Source organism: Rhodamnia argentea, chromosome 9, assembly GCF_020921035.1.
Source record: "Rhodamnia argentea isolate NSW1041297 chromosome 9, ASM2092103v1, whole genome shotgun sequence".
NCBI classification, from domain to species: domain Eukaryota; kingdom Viridiplantae; phylum Streptophyta; class Magnoliopsida; order Myrtales; family Myrtaceae; genus Rhodamnia; species Rhodamnia argentea.
Genome location: NC_063158.1, coordinates 20,560,688 through 20,585,018, shown reverse-complemented (window position 1 = coordinate 20,585,018; position 24,331 = coordinate 20,560,688). Strand labels below are relative to the sequence as shown.

The following is a 24,331-nucleotide window of genomic DNA, read 5'->3' as shown; positions in this document are numbered from 1 at the left end:
TAGCTCCATAGAACTATACTGTTCCTTTAAACTTAGATATTAAGAAAAAAACTTTCTGTGAGTCTGACGCAACTATTGTTGTGACACTTGCTATCTCCACCGCCCATTGAGTGGTTGATATCGCTATCGTGGGATACCATCGTTGACCATCGCATTTGACTAAGATCGGACGGATCGAAATAATTCAATGAAAGAAAGCAAAATGTTGGGAAAAGGGGGGAAAAGGTAGTCAAATTGCACGAGGTGAAGAAAAGATCGGGGAGAAATTGATGATATTGAAGGCTTTGTTTGCCTTCGCGAAAACGTGATATTTTTCAAAAATGTTTTTCAATATGTCATTTTTCAGAAAAAATAATAATACTTTTCGATATATGATTGAGGCCTAAAAATAAACTGGAAAATATTTATTTCATATCTTAAGGAAAATCTATTTCATTTTTCACGTCGTCATTTGGCCGAAAATTGCTCACGTGGATGCCGCACATCCTACGTGGTACGACTAGCTCTAACATGGACAATTGTTGAGGTTTTAAAAAATCTGTTATTTTGATAATTTTTATTTTATTTTCTTTCTTTTTCTTTGGCTTTCTTCCTACCGGAGATCGCCACAGGCGAGCTCGAGCCTCGCCGACCCACGCTTGTGGCCGATCTTAGAGGCTCGGCAACGGCGAGAGGAAAAAAAAGGAAAAAAGAGAATTAAAAATTAAAAAAATATAGACTATACCCACTATAACATATTTATCTCAAACTTTTTTCTGTGACACCAAAAATCCCAAATTTGTGCCTATGTGGCATCTTTACCCTTCATCAAGGTTTCGTCAATGAGCACCATTAAAAATCTACATATATGGACATTGGAAGGCAAACAATGTTAGCATGGCGCTCACGGGGCTTAAGTAAAATAAAAACTACGTTATTGTAGCTGAAAAATCATCCGACGGCATCTTGACGGATGATGATAAATACATAAGTATAAGTTTGGGATTTCTTATGTTACAATAAAAAGTTTAGAGTGAATGTGTCACGATGAGCATAATCTGGTATTTTTTATATCCTAAAAAAAAAAGTTAAGGATAAATATGTCACATTTGTCATAGTTTGAGGTTCTTGGTGGCTTTTTTTCCATTATATTCTTTATGTAGGAAAGTACTTCACTTTTCAAATAACTTATGCTGTACATAATCTTAGTCAAGTACTAATCACGTGCCATAATGTGAAAATTACTTGTGTAATTAACCGTTCAGTTGTTAATCAAATCAAAATCTGTAATGGAGACACAAATTTTCTAATACATATAAGATAGGTTATGCACGAAAGAAAGTGATTTTTGCCAGGTCAATTGAATAACGAAACAAGCTATACAACAAAAACAGCCGTGAGCCGTAAGAAAGGGGCAGCTGTTTCGTTTTGGCAGCCCGAGTTAGAGAGAGAAAGGAAGGCAAAGAAAAGGAAACCCCGCACTCAAGGACTTGTAGAGAGAGAAACCAAGAAAAGGAAGAAGAAGAAGAAGAAGATACATGGGGCCATACTCAATCCCCCACCCCCCTTCTTACAATAATCTTTACTTTGACTAAACATCATTAACAATCTCGAAGTGTACTCGCTACGGTTTAGATTCTCCAAACTCCTTCACCACCACCACCACCACCACCACCACCTATATAAACCCTCCCATTCCCACCCTCCACCATTAATACATCCTCTCAAAAACCCCAGTTCTGTACCTTGTTCATATCTGCACACTTGCCATCTCTCGCTCCTCAAATCTTCATGGATTTCGAATTTCAAGAATCCGATGTAGTTTTCAACGATCAAGATCAAGCAACCCTGGATCGGAGTAGCGACGAGGACGAACGGGACTACTACAGTTTCCGCAATACAATGGTGGTGCCGATTCTCGACAACTCGTGGACGCATGGCAAGTCGAAAATTAGGAAGGTCAAAAAGAAGAGGATGACGAATTCGCCGCCAGTCGATATCCCGGAAACTTTCATCCAGCCCCCTGAACCTGGCTATGCGTTTGAGGAGGGGGACGACGAAGGGGAGGTCGTGCCTCCACACTTGATCGTCGAGCGGCGCGTGGCCGCGAGGATGGCGTCCTCGGTGTGCTTCAGCAATGGGAGGACGCTTAAGGGGAGATATTTGAGAGAAGTACGGAATTCAATTCTTAGAATGACCGGCTTTCTGGAGTCATGAGAAGGTCTCTTTTGTAGACTTCATTATTGTTACCCGAGCGCGCACACAAAAAAAATAAAAAAAATGGCAAAAAACAAGGGAAGGAAAATGTCAAGAAAATGAAAATGTCCTTCTCTTCTTTTTTCCCATCGCCATTTTCGTGATGTCTTCTCTGCTTCTTTTCAGAATTTCATTCCATGGAATCGAGAACTCTGGATTCAAAATCGGAAATGTGGAAACGTGGGCTCTTGTGCAATTCATTTTACTTCCTTAAAACTCATGTACAGACAGCTTGTTGCATTAATGGAAGGTTTAATGTATATTGTCTGAAAACCCTACCGCATCTGTTATCTGAGGCAGAGGTTTCGTTCATTGGATGTCGTATGATTGTATAAACAGTATAGTCTGAAAAAGAACATTGCAGGTCACGGGGGATGAAGTTTAATTACAATCCGTTATATATGTGTAAGTAAACAATAGTTAAGTAATTCTGAAAAAAAAAAAAACAATAGTTAAGTAATACAAAATTAGTATATTAAGTTATATGATAGACTTTGTGATCGTTTAAAATAGTTGACTTTGCATTGTATACTATCTTTGTAATTACAAAAAAGTCCTCGTCTTGAATGTTTGTGAATTAAACCGACTTTAATATTGAGGGTATACTGCGAATAAAATTAGTAATGGATGTTTCCGGGCTGCTACCTGTCTGTGGTTTGGAAGATTGCTCCATTCATCTAAGTAAAGTTGATAGGTACTCAAAGATATGCATCAAATGTATATGAACCGATATGATTATGTCTTATCTAATGGAAGATGTAGATTGGGCTCTTTTTAAGGGAAAAATACCAATGGCATTACGTGGGTTGTGTCATTTCACATCGTTAAAAAAATAGCTCTTTCGACAAGTACATTATCATCATTATTAGAAGATAACAATTAGTAGAGGAGCCCACTTTCATGAGATTGCTATAAGCATATAGAGTAATTCTTAAGAGACGACAAGATTCTTGGACTCTTCTGGTTATGATCGCCTGTTGCATTACCCACGTTTGTGCATGCTCGGATTTGGAGGGAAATTACCAAAAACGTCTTAAATCTATAGTGATTGTGCCAATTGAATTTTAAATCTTTTATTTTTTACCAATTGAGTCTTAAACATTTGTTATTTCTATGAATTCAATCCATCTTGTCAAGTTTAGTTGGCCGGATTGGACGTGAATAATTTTTTAATAATATTTTATTATTTTTGAATTGTTCATTTATTTATTATTTTTTCTTTTCTTTCTTTTTCTGTTTCTTTTTTCTTTTGTTTCTTCTTCCAGTCGATTGCTGAATGGCGATCGGGCATAGGCAAGGGTCTTGCCCAATTTGGGCGAGGCCGACCTCGCTAGTGGCCGATAAGGTCGGCCTTGCACGGCTGTCACCACTGTCGGATCGCCGATCGACTCGACGAAGGAGAAGGAAAAAACAAGAGAAAGAAGCAGGAAAAAGGAAAAAAATTGAAAAATATAATTAAAAATTGTGTCACGTTAGCCAATCAAAGTTAGCCGGATAGATTGAATTGGCACAAATGCAAAAAGGTTTAGGACTCAATTGGTGAAAAAAAAAAAAGGATTTTGGACTGAATTGACACAATTACAATAGGTTTAGGACTTTTTTTTATAGTTTTATTTCAGATTTGGATGGTTGTGATTTTAATATTGATGTTGAACTTGCAGGTGCATTAATATTTGTGTTGTCTCTGTTCAGTAAAGCTGTCTATGGTCACAAATAAGAACAAAAATGGGCATTACAATTATATGTTGTGTTGTAGGGATAATCGGTTCGAGAGTAAACAGATTCCGGATCGAGAATTTGAAATCTTAAAAGAAAAAAATTAGGTTTTGAAATCAAGAGCTGAACGTGTCTTTCTAGAACTAATCTAAGACTGAATCGGCTGGTTCCAAGGTCTAGAACCGGTTTCCTTTTTCTGTTTCTTTTTTTTTTTCTTTGAGAATCAAATATATATGCTTGTATTGAAATTTACCATAGAAAAAAAAAACAGAAAGCGAGAAATGATAACGGGTTATAAAAACAACATAGAATTTGGTTTTGAATCAGTTCACCAATAAGCAAATCGGTCTTCTTATGGACCAGGCCTTGATACAATCGGGTAAGGTCAGTTAAATTCGGTTCTCGATTCACGGCATGACCGGCCCGATTGCTCGCCCCTACCATATTGCGGTGGCCTAGCAGTAGAACATTTAACATGTTGAGAGTTTCTTTAGAAACTAAGAAATATTACCGGTCAATCATCTCTCTGACTTTAATTTTCACACAAATACACAGAGAATTAAAATTAAATTGATTGTAGTTATAAAATAATTTCCAGGATACATACATTTGTAAAATGAGGACAGGCAGTACAAAACCCACTTTATTTTAAGGGTGAGCAAGTTGAACCGATCGAATCGGGAACCGCCCGAGTGGACCGAACTGGTGGTCCGGTTCCCCATTCCAAAGGGTGGCGGTCCGGTTTTTTATTCTTAAAATTAGAACTGATGACCAGGCAGCCTGATTCCAGCTTCTAGTGGGTACAAGACCGGACCGGTCAATTTTATTTTATTTTTATTTTTAAACGTGACCCTGGATCTAATAATGTTTCCCTTCTTTCTTTCCGAGTCCTTTCTTCCCTTGGCTCCAATCATGCTTGAACAGATCATTCTCATTGATCTTACAAAGCAGAACCCACCAAGTACCAATTCGCAGATGAAAATCTTGCCAGAAGAGTCCTCAACAAAACAGAGAAAGTCCCTGAAAAAAAAAAGGGCAAAGGATGTAATCGGATCTGCTTTAAAAAATTACTCATAGTCCAAGCTATATGCGCGACTTTAGCTCCAATTTACCGGCTCTAATAGACCATCCAAAAATCGGATCAGACCGATCATGTCGAAAATTGAAAATCAGGACCACCGGTCCGATTCTCGGTTCTTGAAGGGAGCCGGACCAAATCGAAACCGCTCACCTCTACTTTATTTTTTGTTTACTAAATAGAAGTTTATCAAACTTTTGGAGCCTAATTACTCGTATCTCACTCCTTACCAAAAAAAAAAAAAAATTACTCGTATCTCACCCACATAGTTGACCCCATTTTTAGGTTTCGTAAGGTATATGGACTGTTCGACCAAAAAAAAAAAAATGGTAGATGGACTGTTTCAAAAAAAATGGTAGATGGAGTGAGGGCCCCACATCGAGCGCAGATCAATGACCAGCACACGATGCCACGTGTTGACACACGACTTACACCCTAAAGATGATCTGCCACGTGTCCAACGCTTGTAGGAAAGGAGAAGGGACCGAATAAGTTGACGTCAAGCTCATGCACTTGCTTACGCGGACAACATCGCGGCCCTTAAAATGCTTCAGAACCAAATTTTCTGTCAATCACCCCCGTAATAAAATAAGGTTTTTCACGTGTTCTATATTAATATTTAGGGCTTCAATGGGTCAGTTTTTCATTCGTTAACTTCTATTTTGGGAGAGAGTGACACGTAAGAGTGGAGAAGATGAAGAGAGAATAAAGTCAACTGGTTTTTGCTCTGTTTTGTGCGTGGGAATGTGCTGTAGTTCATCACACCAATCAAATCCAAAGACTGGAGAGAAGTAAGATTTATTAACTAGTTTGAAAGCAAGTGATTGGTTGTTTGGGATGCAAATGGATTGGCATGACGGTTGCTAATTCTTTCGGGAACTTGTCAATTCCAATTTGGTCGGTAAGACATACAAGAAGAGATAAGATAGATATTTTTTTTTTTCCCCTTCTTCCTCCCTAGTCGTCGGCCTTCTCGATGACCGACAACAGGCAAGGGCCAGCGAGGATCGGCCTCGCCAACATTAGGTGAAGGTCCTTGACGCTCGACAGTCACTATGTATGAACGGACTTTGCTAGAATAATAATTTTTTGATGACAATGAGAATAACAGCATGTTATGGGCCACAAATTTTTGAAGGAGTGAACCCCACAATAATTTCAATTATTTGTTATTTGCTTTTTGTGACTCACAGCATGTTGTTAATCTTACGGTAAAAAAAAAAAACTGCCATGTAAGCATATTCCTATATGAATGCGATCAGTCGTTCCTCATTGACAATGGAGTAGTTCGGATCGTGCTCAATATGAAATTGCTCAAATAGTTGTGATCTATGTATTCAAAGAAGTAGCTTTCAATTTTTTTTTTCTCGATAGAGAAAAGGGCTAATCAAAGAAAGGGAGAACATCTTGAATAACCATATAACTACGCGGTTGAATGGAGAAACTATTCATCTCTCAAATGAATTGAAGCTAATGATGAGTCCAAAAATGTATTTATTTTTTTCGTTAATCATAGATGAAATAATATCTAATATTTCAGTATGCGAATTTGTCGGTGTAGAAACCAAACAAACCCAAGGAATGAAACGTGGACCCAAAAATACCAGTAAATAAACTATTCTCTTCGGAATCATTCTTCCACGTGGCATGTAACCTATATTGGGTTATAGTTCTATAATAATCTGTACGCAAAAGGGATGTCACTCTCAAATTATTTATCTAACTTTGTACTTTTCCTAGTGGACAAGACTAATGTGGCATTTTCTTGTGGACCCAATTTCTATTCGCTAAGTAACAGAGGTACCCATAAAAAAAGTTCTCATGTGGCCAAATTATTCTTTGAAATTGGGGTTTGAAAGGGTCCGGCTTTGCTGGCACAAGAAATGCTGAACAATCATTTCATGCACACAAATATAATACTGGTCAACTAATGGAGAGAGAGAGAGAGAGAGAGAGAGAGAGAGAGAGAGCCGTGATGGTGAGAGATCCCCACAGTTTGCGCTCCTAAATGCAATTGGCATCCACCTTATCCTTTCATTTTGATTGCAAGGATTGACCAAAGAGCTTCCACCCTTCCACATCATATCTACGCGAGGTATATTTAAAAGCTAATGAGAAAATTTGCCAAAAAAATCGTATATTGTTTCAATTCAGTCACAAATCTTTTAATTTGGCTAATTCTTTTTTTTTATGATCAGATAATTTAGCTAATTAGTACTAAATCTTTTTATAATTTGTCAATTTTGGCCGGAAATTGCTGATATGAACGTAAGTCGTCTTACATGACACAACTAACATTGATATGGGCATTTTTAATTATATTTTGAAGAAAATTTAAACTATTATGAAAAAAAAAATATTTTAAATTTTGGATTTTGTTTACTTTTTTTCTTTCTTTGTGGCCGGTGATAGTCTCCGACGACCCTCACCAGCAAATGGGACATTGGTGAGGCCCTTGCTTGCCTAAGGCAAGGCAGCCCTCGCCGGACCTAAGTGAGAGCCTTCGCGACCCCTTCAGCCACAATCAAGTCCGCCATTAACATCTTTTAGTTAGTTGATTTAGGATTTTATAATTTGATGCGTTACTTGTTTATTTGTCTTATTTTAGCGATTATAATGGAACATTCGATATTTTAGTTTAATTTTTTTAGTGGCCAGCAAATTAGATCTGATTATATTAGACTATATGTATCATTTTTTTTCTAGTTCGTATGACTATGTAGTTGTTTGTTATGGTTTGAATTTTTTTTTCTCTTTAGGTTTTTACTTATAAAAAGTACTTCGTAGTCCATACAACGATAACGTATCCTTAAAATTAATGAAATGTTGAGACATTCTCTTTGTTGCGCTTAGTTTGTGTGCTTCAGGCGTGTATTCATGAGTTTTAAGCCCCTTTTGGTTCAACATTCTGAAGGGTGACCAAATACAAATGGTCTTTGTCAATTTTTTTGGAGAGTTTTGGGGAAATGTAATTACATTTTCAAAGGCCTTTAGACCAAAGTCTGGAGGTGCATTGCAATGTTGTATTTCTCGAATGCAAATAGACATTTTTTTCTTTCGATTTAACTCTCGCTATAGCTTCATAATACGAAACTGTCCTCGAAAATCCTAGTCTTTCTGGTGAAGGCTTCAGCCATGGGCGAGTGGACAGCGAGACGCCACCAGCCTCACTTGAGGTCGACCTCAAGCGAGACCAGGATCTCGCAACTCACAGCGGCTGCTTGGGGTCTCCTAAACCGCGCATCTCAGGCCACCTTGCCTGAGATTAGGCGACCTCAGGGGAGGCTGGGTTGTCTTCGTCCTCATCGTCTTTCGCTTTGTCGTTGACGTTATCACAACTGTCCCTATGTCTAGGGAACACTATTGGGTCCTTCAGATTGAAGCTAAAAGCCTTTCTCAGTCTTGTCCCTTCTGTGTTCTTTCTCGTTGGCGGTGTTCGAGTTCAAAGCCTTTGATTTCCTCACAATCTCCTAACATCCGTTTTGATGTCGTTCTCGGAAAGCAGCTTCTTCAACTCCGTGATGTTCTCCATCGCTGTGGCCTCATTAACCCTGAGGCTCTTGATCTCCTGGCGGCCCTCCACCAGATCGAGCGAGAACCCTCAGTAGCCCAGGTGAGGGCGGGCCTAGCTTGATGTCGGGAACCTCCGCCGGCCATCAACAAGGTTCGGCTAAAGAAAAAGAAAATAAAAAGGGAAAAAGAGAAAAGAAGGAAAACATAAGGAAAGAAAAAAAGAAGAACAAGACAATAAAACTTAATAAAAATTTATGAAAGTATTAATATTATTGAAAATGACCATGTCAGCATCAACCGTGTCACGTAGTATAGCCGACATCCACGTTAGCAGTTTCTAGCTAAAATTGGCCAGATGGACTCGATTTGCAAAACGGAAAAATGTTTTGTAATCAATTGGTAAAAATGCAATAGTTTTAAAACTTTGTGGACAATTTCCTCTATTCCTCCGCATCTCCTTTATTTCCTCAGTTCCCATTTCCTTTTAATTTTGCCTAAGATGGATCATTAGAATACTTAACAACACCGATCTCCTATCTTCAAGTCTTTTAATCAAATATAGAAAATTTCATTCCAGCACCAATGCTTCACAATGCACTCAAAGTAACCGGAGAATGCAAGACCAAACCCCATTGGCTCCAAGCTGTAGCTTTTCGTACTCTGATGGCATCCCAGTTCATGCGCAGTTTCAGGCTCATAAAGTCATAATCAAGGGTTGATTAAGCAACATGATTAGAGCCAGAACGTCCCAATGATTAACATAATTCAAGTTGAACTGTTCAATATCGAACCAAATGGTTGTCTTTCTTCTGTTACACTATACACTGCGCAAACCGAATCTTTGTAGGTTTGAAAACCCTCACCCTTGTAAATTTAACGTCTTTGCACCCAGAAAGGCACCAACGTTTTCAACGCGAGGCCTCGACAGATCCATTTAAGCTTCTGCTCTAAGTTAGCCAGTGAAAATTAACGGTGGTCTTTTGTTTGAGTTACTTTGAAACAAAGACGAAGGAATAGTTGAACGAGTAGGAGAGAAGAGTGAGAGACAGAGGGCTATGGTTTTTTCTTTTTTAATTTTTTGTGGGTTTATACAGAAACACATAGCCAACAATGAAAAGTCTCGTTGGAAGAAATTTCAGACATTTCCTCCTAAACAGGGTGAGATTGTTTTCTAGGGATAGTTTGTCATTTTGGTCATTTGCATGTAATAATTGGATGAGTTCCTCATCAGTCTTTGTGTATTCGTATTCACTTCAGTGATTAGACTAGAAAAAATCTTGGCCGTGCTAAAATTTGCATACTGTGATTTTTTGTAGGGAAGAGAGAGAGAGAGAGAGAGACTAGGAGATCAGTGTTATATTTTCCTCATTATATTTAGTGTCAAAAATTCCACTCAAAATCTTATATTTTTCTTTGAATTTCTATCTTTCTTCAAAACCATATTGATGACCAATTCAAATTAGGTTCGCCTAAAGGTGTCAAAATGGATTGAAAACTCATATTCAGTGAGATGGTCAAATATGGGTTAATCAAGTTTTAATAATTGGATTGTTAATGGGTTTAACTATAAGTCTAATTCTATTTGTGTTGTAAATGGGTTTGTTCTTAAACCCTTTTATAACCCATTTAGCTTTATTAGTTGAATCAACCCATTCATGAGATGCCATGCTCTTAAACATTTTTTTATTATATATTTTTTAAAATTTTTAACTTTTAATTTTTTAAGTTAATACCATAAAAAACCCTAAAGTGGTATACATATGACAAATTTACCACAAGCTTTTTTTAATAACCAAAAATCATAAATTGGTACACCTTTGACAAATTTATCCCAAATTGGTAAACTCATGACAAATCTACTCTTAGTTAGTTTTTTTAAAATTTTATCATTAAATTACTGATTTGGATGACACATGGCAATTGCCGGATATACAAGTTTAGGGTTTTTACCCTCTATTTATAATAGATGTATGAATTTATGATTTTTATGATATTAATCCAATTTAACGGAAACTAACGAAGGGTAATTTGTCACATGTGTACCGGTTTGAGGTTTTCGGTGGTCAAAATAATTAGTTTATGGTAAGTTTGTCACAGATATACCAGTTTGAGATTTTTTGTAATCGAAAAAATAGTTTAGGATAAATTTGTCAAAGGTGTACCAGTTTGAGATTTTTTGTGGCCAAAAATATAGATTGGGGTAAATTTATCACAAGTATACCAGTTTGAGATTTTTATGGTATTAACCCTAATTTTTTTCTTTTTATCTAACGAAGTTCGGCAGACCTTGTCTGACACAAACAAGGGCGGACCGACCCTCATCGATCACAGGCAAGGGGCATCGCCGGGTCTAAGCCTTGCCTATGGTTGGTGAGGGTTGGCCGACTGCCCTTGCTGGATTTCATAGGGAAAAAAAAAGAAATATAAAATAGTAAATTAAAAATAATAATCAGAATTTTTTCAAGAAAATTATAAAAACTATCCACTAAATTTGTGTTGCATGAAATTTTTTTAGTAATATAATTATTTTAAAACAAGAAATAAGTTTTTCTAGATTGGGTTAAACATTGAAATGTTTAAGTAATACAGGCTGGGGTCGTTAGATTTGTATTGCATAGTAATGGGTCAAAACAGGTTAAATGAATCAATCTGGATATGACCATTTTTTACCCAATCCACCCATTTGACAAGTCTAGATTCACCCACGCAAAAAATGGAAAATTGCAAAGCCAAAGCGGGCATGATAAATCAAAATTAGAGAGAGAGGGAGGGAGGGAGGGAATTTTTTTATTTTTTGGGGGGGTGGGGGGGTTGTGTGGGGTTGTGTGTGGGGGCGGGGCGGGGCGGCGGAAGAGACCAACACAAAGACTACTTGTAAGAGGAGAATTTTTGCTGATTAGGGTACTTGACGTACATGCACTCCATTTTCTGAAAATGACTGCAATTACTATTTCTAAATATCTTTTTGTCGCATTGTTTTTCTTTCTTCTGCATTCACGAAGGAGGAAAACGATATTTATATCTACAAAATCGATGCGGACTTTGTTCTCATCCACACTTGAAGAATTTCTAGTGTGTTAGCGCCTATGCATCGCGGTATGAATTGAAAGGTTCGGCGAATAGTTGCCTTGCTACATGATTTCTTGATTATGGACATGAATGGGAGTTTTCACTCATAAAAAAGAAAGAGAAAAAGTTTTCATGGGGCTACTACCCCCAAGAAAAAAAGAAGTTAAATATATTAAACTTCAAAAATTAAGAAGATTTAAAAAATATTTTAAAAAATTGTATTTTTTGTTTCATCTAATGTAAATACGATATCTTTTACACGTGAATCACGTGTTCTACAAAAATTTGAGGGGATAGTAAATATTAATTTAGAGAGAAAGAAAATAATTTAAACGTGTGAAACATGAGTGAGAACATCTCTAAATGTGCACAATATGCAACATTACACAAGCGGAGGCATGACTTGAAACCCTAAGATTTTTCGAGACACAAAACATCTCTAATTGTGCACAATATGCAACATTACACAAGCAGAGGCATGACTTGAAACCCTAAGATTTTTCGAGACGTAGAAGGAATGGAAGTTTGAAGTAGAAAGTGACTGAACTAATCTGGTGTGGACAATCAGCAAAGGTATAAATCAAGTCAGTTGGGAAGCACGTGCAATTATCACTGAAGCCCGAGCTAGTGCAAAGCTATTTTGAAATTTGAAGATGATCCATTGCAGGAGAAAATGTAATAAAATTGCAGATTGGGTTACTAAGGCCCACCGCATTAAAAATTTGTTTTCCAACTTAGTTCCCCTTACTTGTCGTTTAGATTTGCTATGCTCTGAAGCATGTATCTTGTCCACTCAAACTTTTACTTAATGAGAACGCAAATCCTTATTCAACCAAAAAAAAACACACCACGAAATTGGCTCAATGCAAGTATTGGACTTGTGTGTGGATCAAGCACACCATATAAATTTTATTTTTCTTCATAGATGGTCTATTATGGTACATATCCTTGCCCAAAAGAATCTATTGTAGCACATAGTAAGACAGAAAATTGAGGGCCTAATCTCCTATAGGAAAACCTTAATTTTATATCTAATCTCAATTCTGCCTCAAACTTTTCTTTTTATTTACAAAAAACTCCAATTTTAAGTCCCGTCCAAATTTGCCCGATTTTTTTTTCCGTCTAGAAAAAATCCATAGCCTTAAGTTTAGTCCTAAATCTATTCCGAACTTTAGCTCTAGTTTCAAATATGCCCCCGCTAGCCATTTGTCCAAAATTCGCCATTAGTCATCCTTGATTTCCATAATTTTCATAGCAAAGAGTGGTTTCATTTTGAAGATAACTTTCAATGTTACTTTGCTTATGTGGATTTATTATCAACGTGGAAATGCTATGCCAAACAACTAATGACAATTTTTGGACGGAGAGTTAACGGAGGTAGATTCAAGAACAAATTGAAAGTCCGTAATATTTTTTTAGACAATAAAATTTCGAGGCATATTTGGGATTGGATCTAAAATTCCCAACTTCGTTTTAGAAAAAAAAAAATATGTGCGGCAGAATTGAGACTAAACATAAAGTTGAAAAATTTTTAGGGGATTGAGCCTAAAATTGAGTTGTTTGATACATAACATTTAGAAATGATAATGTCATCAAGCTTGGGCTAGATAGGCAAATCCTTGCTTTTGGAGAAGGGAAAACGACTTGAATCCACTCGTTAGACATGACCGCAACTATTGTGTTCTAACTCGGACGAGGCACAAGCAATAAAGGTTTTGTGAATTTCGTCCATGTCATGTCAAGCCATCGATCCAAAAAGGGCAAAACGAACCCAAAAAGAACTTTTGTCGTCAGGCACAAGTAAGGAAACTATATAATAATAAAGAACAAATTGGAAAGATGATGACGGAAAGATCATGATCATAACATTAGAGAGAAAAAAGGATTATTAAAGGAATTATGAAAATATAGGAATGCATTTCATGAATAATCTCGATCCCATGGTTAAATTAAGACAAATTAAAGCACGGCTCAAAGCAGATTTTTCGAGATCGATATTATCCGCTGTCAATTTGTGAATCGTAACTATCCACTTTATCGGTAATTTACCATCAAATTAATGGTTGATAAGGTTGACTTTGAATTTTCTTTACGCTAATTGAAGATGCTTTAGTTACTCTGAATTAAAGACGTTATGTTATAGAGAATAGGCTTATGCAGAAGCTTGGACTTTTTTTTAAAGAAGAATTATCAAAAAAGTCTTAAACCTATTGCAATTGTGTCAATCAGTCCTAAGTTTTTTTTTTTTTTTTTGGCTAGTTGAATCCTAAAATTTTTGCAATTGTATCAATTCAGTCCACTTTGCCGGTCGGTGTTGACGTGGCATTACCGACGCTAGTGTAGATAATTGTTAATAATATTTTAATATATTTTTTGTATGTTTTCTGCAAAACCTGCTACTACTGTGGTTGGCGAGCTCCAGCGAGGGTTGCCGAAGCTCGCCTGCCATTGGCCAAGGGCTTCGCGATCCCCGACCAGCCTGGCCCGCGGCAGCGGGCCGTGCGGCCATGGCCTCACCAGCCACCTTAAGATATGACGAACGTGATAGATAAAATAAACCTGCAATTTACTCTTCCTTTCATTGACATAATAATTGTGAAACAGGTAATCAAGGATATTTCAAAATGGATTTATAGTGACCCTCAAATACATGATATAAGAATTGATCGTGTAACTATAACTATACGCTAATAGCATATCTCTTCCTTTACAATCAATTTTGACATTCCAATCTCGTAGACTATAGACTATGGCATAGCATGTGCAATGGGAAAGTGGGTATCTAATTGTTAAATCAAGAGATGACTTCATCTACAAGTAAATAAAAACACATTTTTTTAAAATGCGAATAATATTATATTTTTACGGGACAAAACCAAAAAGGTACTTTTTTCATATGAAAAATAAAGAACGAACACTTCTTAACCATAAGTTCAGAGATCGATAGAGCTGGTACATGTATGAAACACCTCCAAGATAAGATACATCCTGAATGTAATAACATCTTCTTTGTCCGGTGCAAAAACACATGATAATGAAAGCTAACGAGTTTGTTAGCATTTATACCATGCAATGCATTTCATATTCCACAATTCATTACCTTGTAGCACAAGAAACAAGAAGTTGCAATTGAAGCCATATTTGAATTAAGCTGGAAATATTTTAAATATACAATCCGTATATTCTATTCAATTTTCATACCACATGGGAAATTATTAAAAAAAAAAGTTATATACATATTGTACTTATGTCAATTCAGTCATAAACCTTTTGATTTAACCAATTTAGGAGTAAATCTTTTGAGAATTTGCCAATTCGGTCGATCTGGCTTTTTGGTAGGAAATCGGTGACATAGACATCGGTTATCTTACGACGCGCCATCAGCGCTGCATGGCCAATTTTTATATATTCTTCTAAAAGATTGATGGATTAATTATTATTTATTTTTTTTCTTTTTATTTTTTGATTTTCATTGTGGCCAGCGAGGTCGTCGAGGAGGCTCGACTTCGTCGTCCGGGGTGAGGTTGGCCTTGCCTAGGTCGGCTGGCAATTCTCAACCTCGCCATTGCTGGGTGAGGCCGACTTGGCTAGTTGCTAGGCAGGCGAGACTCGCTCTCGCTGGATCTAATTTTTGCCGCGTCAATTGAATAACTATACAAGCTATAAAACCAAAACATCCGTGAGCCGTAAGAAAGGGGGAGCTGTTTTATTTAGGCAGCCGACTTGGAGAGAGAAAGGAAGGCAAAGAAAGAAAAACCCCGCACTCAAGAACTTGTAGGGAGAGAAACCAAGAAAAGGAAGAAGATACATGGGACCACACTCAATCCCCCCCTCTTACAATAATCTATACTTGGACAAAACATCATTAACAATCACAAAGTGTGCTCACTACGGTTTAAGATTCTCCAAATTCATTCACCTCTCTCTCTTTCTCTCATTCACCACCACCTATAAATCCCTCCCACCTCTCTGTCTTGTTCAGATCATCACACCTCGCATCTCTCGCTCCTCAACCTTCATGGATTTCGAATTTCAAGAATCCGACATAGTTTTCAGTGATCAAGACCAAGCAATAACAGATCGGAGCAGCGGCGAAGACGAGCATGACTGCTACAGTCCTTACAATAGGATGATGGTGCGGATTCAAGACAAGTCATGTGCGCAGGGCAAATCGAAAAGGAAGAAGGCCAAGGAAAAGAAAATGACGAATTCGCCGCCGGTCGATATCCCGGAAACTTTCATCCGGTCCCCCGAATCTGATTACACGTTCGAGGAGGGGGACGACGCGGGGGAGGTCGTGCCGCCACACCTGATCATCGGGCAGCGCGTGGCCGCAAGGATGGCGTCCTCGGTGTGCTTTAGCCATGGGAGGACGCTCAAGGGGAGATATTTGAGTGAAGTGCGGGATTCAATTCTTAGAATGACCGGCTTTTTGGAGTCATGAGAAGGTCTCTTTTGGAGACTTCATTATTGTTATCTAGCACACAAAAAAGGGCAAAAAACAAGGGAAGGAAAATGTCAAGAAAATGAAAATGTCCTCTTTTTTTTTTCATCTCCATTTTTTTTTTTTTTTTATGTCTTCTGAGTTTCTTTTCAGAACTTCATTCAACGTAACGGACTGCGGAATTCAGCATTTAAAATCAGAAGTGCAAATGTACAGACAGCTTGTTGCATTAACGGTGGGTTTAATTTGCACTGTCTGAAAACCCTTCTTGAACAGCTGTAGGGAGGGATTTTCTTTATTGTGTGTCATATAATTGTATAAACAGTATAGTTGAAGGTATTGCGGGTTTCTGGAGAGCAAAAAAAAAATAAAATGGGTATTATAGGTCATGGGAGATTTTTAATTTTAACTAGAAATAGCTAACATGTATGTAAATAATAGCTGTAGAATACTCGTTCTTTTTTTGGTCACATAAGATTGATATACCAAGTGATATGATACTTTGAGTGATCGTTTAAATAAATGAATCATGTTTAAAGTCTGTCACGTCATTTCGTGTATCAAATATTATAATGGTCTTGCTTACTGTCTTGGTAATTATTTAAAAAAAAAAGTCCTTATCTTAAATAGTTGTGAATTTTGACCCAAAAGAATTGTGAATTTAATATACGACTATTATGGTATGTAAAACCTTTGTTGAAAAATCACCAAATTTAATATTGAGGGTTCACCGCAAAAAATAAAAAATAAAAAAAGAAATAATGGATGTTTCGGGGTTGCTTGGACCTAAGTAAAGTCCTTAAACCGCTTTATCCGAACTCCGGGATATAAAATTCGGTGGTATTCCTTGGAATGAAGGTAAGAAAAACATTTTCTCTCAATTTAAAGAGGTAATGGTGGAGAAGGTAGGCTCCACATCATTTTCAGATGGCTAGCGCCGTGTAAGGTCATATAGTACCGTCAACTTTGGTTAGGTGAATGGAGAAATCTTCCAAATCACATACAGAAATGAACTGGTATGATTATGACTTGTTAATAATTAGATCTAGATTGGGCTCTTTTTAGGGCAAAAAATAATGGCATAATGTGGCACGTGTCATTTCGCGATTATAAAAAACAAAGAAGTAGCTATCGACCGGTACGTTATCATCAATGTTAAATAATCAAAGTTGGTAGAAGCATTCATTTTCTTGAGACTGTTGATAAGCAGTAGCAAGGAAAGTAACTAAGAGACGACAAGATTCTTGGACGCTTCAGGTTATATGATTTGCCCTGATTTGGATGCTTATGATTTGTCACATTCATGTTGAATAAGGACAAATCTAGGCATCACAATTATATGTTCCATATTGTAATGATCAAGCAATAGAGGATACAGTTATCATGTTGAGATATCTTTAGAAACTAGTTGGTTGATGGAAAAATGATTTCCCGAAATTGTATTTTAGGCGTTTGAATGACGGAAAACTGCTCGATCGGTAGAAAAAATAATATTTTCCATAGGCTGAAAAAGTGTCTAAATTATGGGAAAACGACTTCTATTTCTAACAAGAAAAGTATCATTATCATTGATTTTTATTCTTTTTCAATAAGTCATGTCTCTTTTTTTCCATAAATCTTGTCTATCATCTCCTGAATACTTCATCTGCATTTTCCCAAAAACATTTACAAATATATTTTCAAAATTCATTTCCTATTTTTTTTCTTTTTTTTGCAATTCTTGTTACTTTGATGAATAACAAAATAAAGAAAGAATACGTTTAGATTCTAGTTTTTTGTTCCTTACGTGTGTCGTTTCTAACCATACAACATGCCTTTGGTAGATTCGCTCATTATCAAATACCGTATTATCAATTTTCTTGCCAACTTATTTTCATCGTAAATGAGCCCCGGAAAATGATTTACTTTCTCCGATCATTGAATTTTGCTAAAATCGTATTTCAGGGATAAGACGTTTTCAGTGAAATAATCGTACTCCAGAAAAGATAACTCCCTCCAATTGCATGGATCAATGAGTAATTATCACATAGTCACTACCTATTTCAAATAAACGCGATTGAGGCCACGCATCGAGCGGTAGATCAATTTGTCGGCGCAGCGTGAAAAGCGATACGCCAGGGTGCTGACACACGGCTTCCACCCAATGATGAACCGCCACGTGTGAAACAACGCATGCAAGGCTTGTACCAGAAAAGGCGGCGTACGTGGACAGCGTCAGAGCCAGAAAATTCTCCCCACAAATAAAATAAGATCTTACATGTCGTACACTAAGAAGCGAGAAGAAAGTCGACTTGTTTTTATTTTGTGCGTACGTGCGCACTGTGTTTCATGACCCAATCAAACGTTTATTTCGTGAAAAATTAAATAATTTAGAAAATATTTTTTTCAAAATCATCGTTTATGCCGCTTAAAAAAAAAGTCAATGAAAATTATTTTCATTGTCAATCGAAATTAATGTGTATAAATTTTCATGGACGATAATAATATTTTCCGTTTATTCATTTTTGTAAACGAGACAATAAGACAAGCAATCGTTTTTAGAAAAATATTTTTTAAATGATTCCTTTTCGCGCCCTTAAGTGAAGCATATTATAATAAGTTGTAGCAAGTGATTGGTTGTTGGGATGCAAATGGATTGGCATGTCGAATGCAAATCCTTTTGGAAGCTTGTCAATTCCAATATGGTTGTTAAGACATACAAGAAGAGATAAGGCGGAGCTCAGACTTGCTAGGAGAAGAATTTTAAATAATTAAACCCCATAAGTTTTGTCCGGTCAACAAGAGAGTGGAATATTCGGTCAAGCGATGCTCATTAAGATATGTAATTTCGAACTATAAATTGTGTATGAATGTGATAAGTCATTCCTTATCGACAACGGAGTAATTCGAGTCTAATTTGAAATTGTACAAGTATTTTTAGTCTGTGTTTTCAGAGAAAAGAGCTGCTTAAAGAAAGGGAGGACATCTTGAATAACCATATAACTATGCACTCGAATGGTTAAACAATTCACCTTTCAAATGAATTGTAGGTGATAATGAGTCAAAAATTTGATTTCTTTATCATAGCAATGACACGTGGACCCAAAAATCACCAGTCAATAAACTATTCTCTTCAGAACCATTATTCCACGTTCCATTATTCCACGTTAAAGTTCTTTAATCTGGGCACGAAAGGGATGTCACTCTCAAATTACTTATCTAACTTTGGCACTTTGCCTATTGGAGAAGACTAACGTAGCATTTTCTTGAGGGCGGACTTTCTATTCACAACGTAACAAAAATACCCAGATAAACTGATAAAGAACAGAAAAGAAGTTTTCCTGCAACTAGCTTTCTTCTGAACCGCTCGCTTTATTCGTGGAAATTAGGGTTTCAGAGGGTCGACTTTGCTCCCATGAGAACGTATAATGATGGTCAACCAATGAAGAGAGAGAGAGAGTTCCGCACAGTTTGCGCTAATAAATGCAATTGGCATCTGACCTTATCCGGAAGATCTAGGACAGGCGGCCAACCTCCTGGAGAGAGCGATGTGCATAGATTAGGTGAGTAGAGAAGGGGGTTTTTTTTTTTTTTTTTTTTTTCGATTCTATTCTATCATATTCTACTATACAAGCTACAATATATGTGCTATGTACCGTGTACAGGTTGTGAAATCTTGCTTCCTCCCCCCGAAGGTGGAGATTCGAACTTCTCACATTTCTCTTCCCAAACGAGAAGAATGGCCACTGAAGCAATCCATTAGCGATTTATTGCATGAGTTGAGAAAGCTCATAGGCTTCCACATGATATATCTACACCACTCATGTTTTTTTTTTTTGGTCAAACTACATGAAGAGCTAACTTATAGAATATACCAATTGAAAAAAATGTTAGATTAGATTTAGCATACAAAATTAGTAATTAAATGATACAAGAACCAACCTCATTGACACGTAGTGGTAGTGTGTCGATACAGATTTTTAGTGTTCTAACTGTATAAAGTGATTCGCATAATCCTAAAACTCCGTTTGTTTCGTAAAAAATGAGTGGTTTGGAAGATTTTTCTAAAAAAGGATTGCTTGTGTTGCTTGAAATAATTAGCTAATGAAAAATATTTTCGTAACCAAAAACAATTTATATCTAATCGTATCCATTGAAAATGAAAGTATCTTGCATTCATTAATCTTTGTAAGTGATACAAGCTGTCATTTTTATAAAAAAATATTTTTCAAATCACTCATTCTCCACGAAGCAAACGGAGCCAAAATTTATTTGTAAGTTCACTCTTTTTTATGTGGGGCACATCATGAATGGATTTACATCTTTACAATTTGAGTATTTGATGCTTTATTTCTTTATTTATTTTCAATTTAGGTGTTATATTAGAATATCCAGAATTTAGTTTTATTTTTTAGGCAGATTAGATTAGATTAGATAATATTGTTTAGCGTGTGCGCGCGTGGTTCAGGCCTGCATTCGCGAGTTCTACTCACGAAGGATTCGGGCCAAGCGATCGGGGGTGCTGAAGTGGCGCCTGCGGGGAACTGAGCCCATGGCCTACCACTCGATAAACCTGTTTTGGAATAAAATAGTTACAATCTTGAACGACATATATTGCTTTTCAAAAACAAACGAACAAAAAAACACTATGCAAGATTGCCAGGGAAAAAAGAAAAAGGAGCAGGATAAAAGATTATAGAGTTAATACTACGAAAAATCTTAAACTAATACATGTATGACAAACTTACCCTAAACTATTTTTTTACCATAAAAACTCCAAGAATTCATGGTTCGGTCCGACAAAGCATATCCATGGTGAAGGTGGGTATTCGGGTGTAGCAATGTGGTCTCAATGGTTCGGTCTGGAGAGAGACCAGGGATGAAGGTGGTAGTTGTTGTTGTTGTTGTAGTCCTTGCAAACAACAAAGATGAGATTCAATTTGAGACATATTGACACAAAAAGATACCCGATTAAAGGGGGAGCAGACCTCATAGTAAGATCATATGTGAGGGGAAAATTGTTGAAATGCACATGTAAGTTGTGTTGGAAAAGTCTTGCATTATAGAATTGATATGGTATTTGATTGGTGTATAATTTATTGGCTTAAACTTTTGAATGAAAATGAATCCAATTGGATATATTGACAGATTCGGACTTGAGCGATCTTCTCGGGTAAAGCCATTGAATTTCTTCTTCGTGCTCTTAACATTGTAGACTCCTTCAAAGCATACACTCTAACATGCAAAAGTACGAACAAGCCACAAAAAAAAAAAAAAAAAAAAGTTACATATTGTCCATGTTCGACATAATACAATCTTAGAAATGCACAACCAATTCGAGCCATCGCTGACATATTCTGGATAAAGCAAAGCATTACACCACAAAATAGAAGAAGAAGAAGAAGAAGAAGAAGAGGATCATGCATCATACACGAGAGAGTTTTCTAGAGTCTAACCAGGGATCCATGCAAGATAAAGAGACTACTACAAACATACACAACCATGCATACGTTTTACGCAGTTGATTAGCCATAAAATCATAAAATAAGGCCAAGTTCAGTTCCTCTCTGGATCATCGTGTTGCTCGCCACCGCGTAGATCTCTCGTAACGCCGGCGTGAGAGACCAAAACCCAAACGTGACTCACAAACTCGCCACCGGTGGTGAGGTACTTAGCATGAGCCGCCGTATCATCCGAAGGAGCCACATACAACATCATATCCGCCCAGAAGTCAGCCAAGACCTTCCAAATCTGCTCCTCATTCGCTACTCTACTCACAAGCTCCATTCCTAGCCGTGCGCCTCGGCCCACGATGGATTGTTCATTTTTGTTGCTGACAGTCTCTAGCTCCTGAATCCTCTTTTCCATTGAAACCGAGGAACCTCCAAGTAATCTCCTGCCTTCGCTGACAGCACAATCAAAAATGTATTCAGTCCTGCAAGGGTGATCGGGGAGCAACCTCGGGGCGAAAACAACCAAGTAAGCAAGATATTGCGATAGCTTAGTCGCTACGCCGAAGTTGTCCATCTGTCCTTGCGAAAGTTGAGCGCCTGCTGGAGGCTTTTTATGCTCACAGAAAGTGGTTGCTATGTGCCAGACCATTATAACATGAGTAGTCGTCTCGAGGTTACATGCCCATGAGAGGTCATCAAACCAGCCGTTGAGCCTCAAAGATGTTCGGCCCTTCTCCAAACAGCCGGTATGCTCCCGCCGTAGAGACTGCACGATCGCCTTTTTCACTTGCTCAGACAAATTGGTGGGAGCAATTTGTTCCTGGCCGTTCCTTTTCTGGTCGAGATAACCAGCAGTGAGCCTATTATATATGCACATCCTTGGAGAATAGCTATACGATTTGAGAAACGAGTATTGACGCAGTTGTCTTCCCCAAGGCTTCACTAACCGAACTCGGCACATAATCTTGATCAACTTCCCGACACAGATGTTCCTTCGCCACCGCTCGTTGCACACATACCTGCATATGTATGTCACGTTTGCCCATTCCGAGAAGATCATGATGCCAAACTGTGTAAGCTCGACAACGAGAATTGACATCAATAACAATAAGGTTGCAAGGTTAGTAACCACCACCTTACCCCAAATCGCAGTTAAGAGTATACTTGCGGGAAAGACAACCACAATGGGATGTAGAAGCAACCTATACAATGTACAACGCCGACGGAGATTGACTGGGTACTTGGTGTAGAATAAATCGAAAAGAAATGCAAGTTCTACTTCGATGATTCGGAAAACTCGCTTATGACCATTCTCTTCAGAAAGCATATGTTGAATCAAGTGCCGCAACTTGTCGTGTGCTTGCTGGGGCAATGAATAGCCAGTGAATATCAGGCAGATGAACTTGAAGAGCGAAAAAGACAAGCAAAGATCCTTGAGTCGGCCATCCCGGTCTCCTCCGCTTACACTTAGAAGCCAACCTTCACAGTTCCAAACCTGATCGACAGTGATAACTTCATCTGTCACCTCCAACAATTGTCGATACTGCGGCGCAACCCCATCCTGCCACAGAGCTGCCCTTCGCCTACATTTTGCTGTTGTTGCCTCTTCTGGGACTCTCACCAAGTATCTGTACCCACGCATTGTAGCAGGATCTCCATGATTTGAATCGTGCTCGGTGCTCATGTAATCTGCTACGAACCTGAAGTTCTTCTGCATCACGGAATTGCTCGCCAGCATCAAAGCACGTGCTCTTTCGTCGACTTTCAGGAATAGAACCACGAAAAGAATGCACACCATTGGATCACCCCAAATGAACGCATATGAAGCGATCATCCAACTTATCATGATATATGTAGCAGTGGAGTGGACTTTAAATGACTTCCACCGTTCAATGTCCTCCATCCTGTGCGCAGTGTAGGAATCCACGTTCCCTAGAACCACCATCAGATAAGTCGCCCAGACAGGCAAACGCAAACGGCAGAAAGGAGCCGTTTGGATAAGGCCAAGCGTGTACGCACTGAGAGCGGGCGCAAGGGTATAGGCCCCAAAGGCCACCATCGCAAATGCGCCATTGCCGCAGCGTCGCCTGAACGACCCGGAGACCCCAAGAAAGACTGAGATTGCAGTAGTGATGGCCAGCAGTGCCTCTATTTTTGTTATTTCTGCCTCTATTTTTGATTTTGCTCTCCTTGGATCTTGGTTTGTCATACCAGAGCATTTCTCCTCCATACTGTCCCCGATCCAGTTAAAAAGCCCTCCCATCTCTGTTTTTTGTTTTCGATTTCTTTATCTTCTGCTACTGCTAATTGCATGGGCGCGTTGATGAAGAAGAAGAAGAAGGATCTTTGTACTTCTTCGGTTCCAAGAGAAAGCGAAATTTTTTTTTTTTTTTGGGGGGTCAAAAAGAGAATGGAACTTAAAACACTCAAAAGTAGGATGGTTGAGACCACTTTATAAAAATTATCTTTAACTCATCAGTCAGACCTCTAATGATGGAGGGAAAACATGACCCACAATGATTTATTTCCAAGATCGCACGAGCAATCAAAGTAAAAAAAACAAAAAGTGGTATATATATATATATATATATTTTTGGTAACCGAGGATCCGACGGGCCCCCTTCGGGGACCCACGGCCCCTACAGAGCTCGGACAGCTCCTGCGGCCGACGACTATACCTCGGGGAAGACTAGCACAGGACCCCACCACTATGGCCCCCCACTTAAGACGCTAGCAACTGCGGATTTTGAACTCTCAACCTCAGCGATGAGGGAAGGACTTTCAACCAACGTAACTACCCACCGGTGGGTAGTGGTAAATGAATATTACTCTCTAAACTTTCGC

At 38.0% G+C, this 24,331-nt stretch overlaps 3 protein-coding genes across 3 annotated transcripts; 2 read left to right on the top strand and 1 right to left on the bottom strand.

Annotated features, from left to right (window-relative positions):
• Positions 1-1,770: 1,770 nt before the first annotated feature.
• On the top strand, positions 1,771-2,196 carry LOC115753016. Its single transcript, XM_030691483.1, has one exon. The coding sequence runs from the start codon at positions 1,771-1,773 to the stop codon at positions 2,194-2,196; it is 426 nt and encodes a 141-aa protein (XP_030547343.1).
• Positions 2,197-15,491: 13,295 nt separating this feature from the next.
• Positions 15,492-16,247, top strand: LOC115753025. Its single transcript, XM_030691494.2, has one exon. The coding sequence runs from the start codon at positions 15,630-15,632 to the stop codon at positions 16,053-16,055; it is 426 nt and encodes a 141-aa protein (XP_030547354.1). The 5' UTR covers positions 15,492-15,629; the 3' UTR covers positions 16,056-16,247.
• Positions 16,248-21,590: 5,343 nt separating this feature from the next.
• Positions 21,591-23,750, bottom strand: LOC115753017. Its single transcript, XM_030691484.1, has one exon. The coding sequence runs from the start codon at positions 23,748-23,750 to the stop codon at positions 21,591-21,593; it is 2,160 nt and encodes a 719-aa protein (XP_030547344.1).
• Positions 23,751-24,331: the final 581 nt, after the last annotated feature.

Excerpts from the sequence above, each read along its gene's own strand:
- LOC115753017 (XM_030691484.1), bottom strand. The coding sequence starts at position 23,750 with ATGGGAGGGCTTTTTAACTGGATCGGGGACAGTATGGAGGAGAAATGC.
- LOC115753016 (XM_030691483.1), top strand. The coding sequence starts at position 1,771 with ATGGATTTCGAATTTCAAGAATCCGATGTAGTTTTCAACGATCAAGAT.
- LOC115753025 (XM_030691494.2), top strand. The coding sequence starts at position 15,630 with ATGGATTTCGAATTTCAAGAATCCGACATAGTTTTCAGTGATCAAGAC.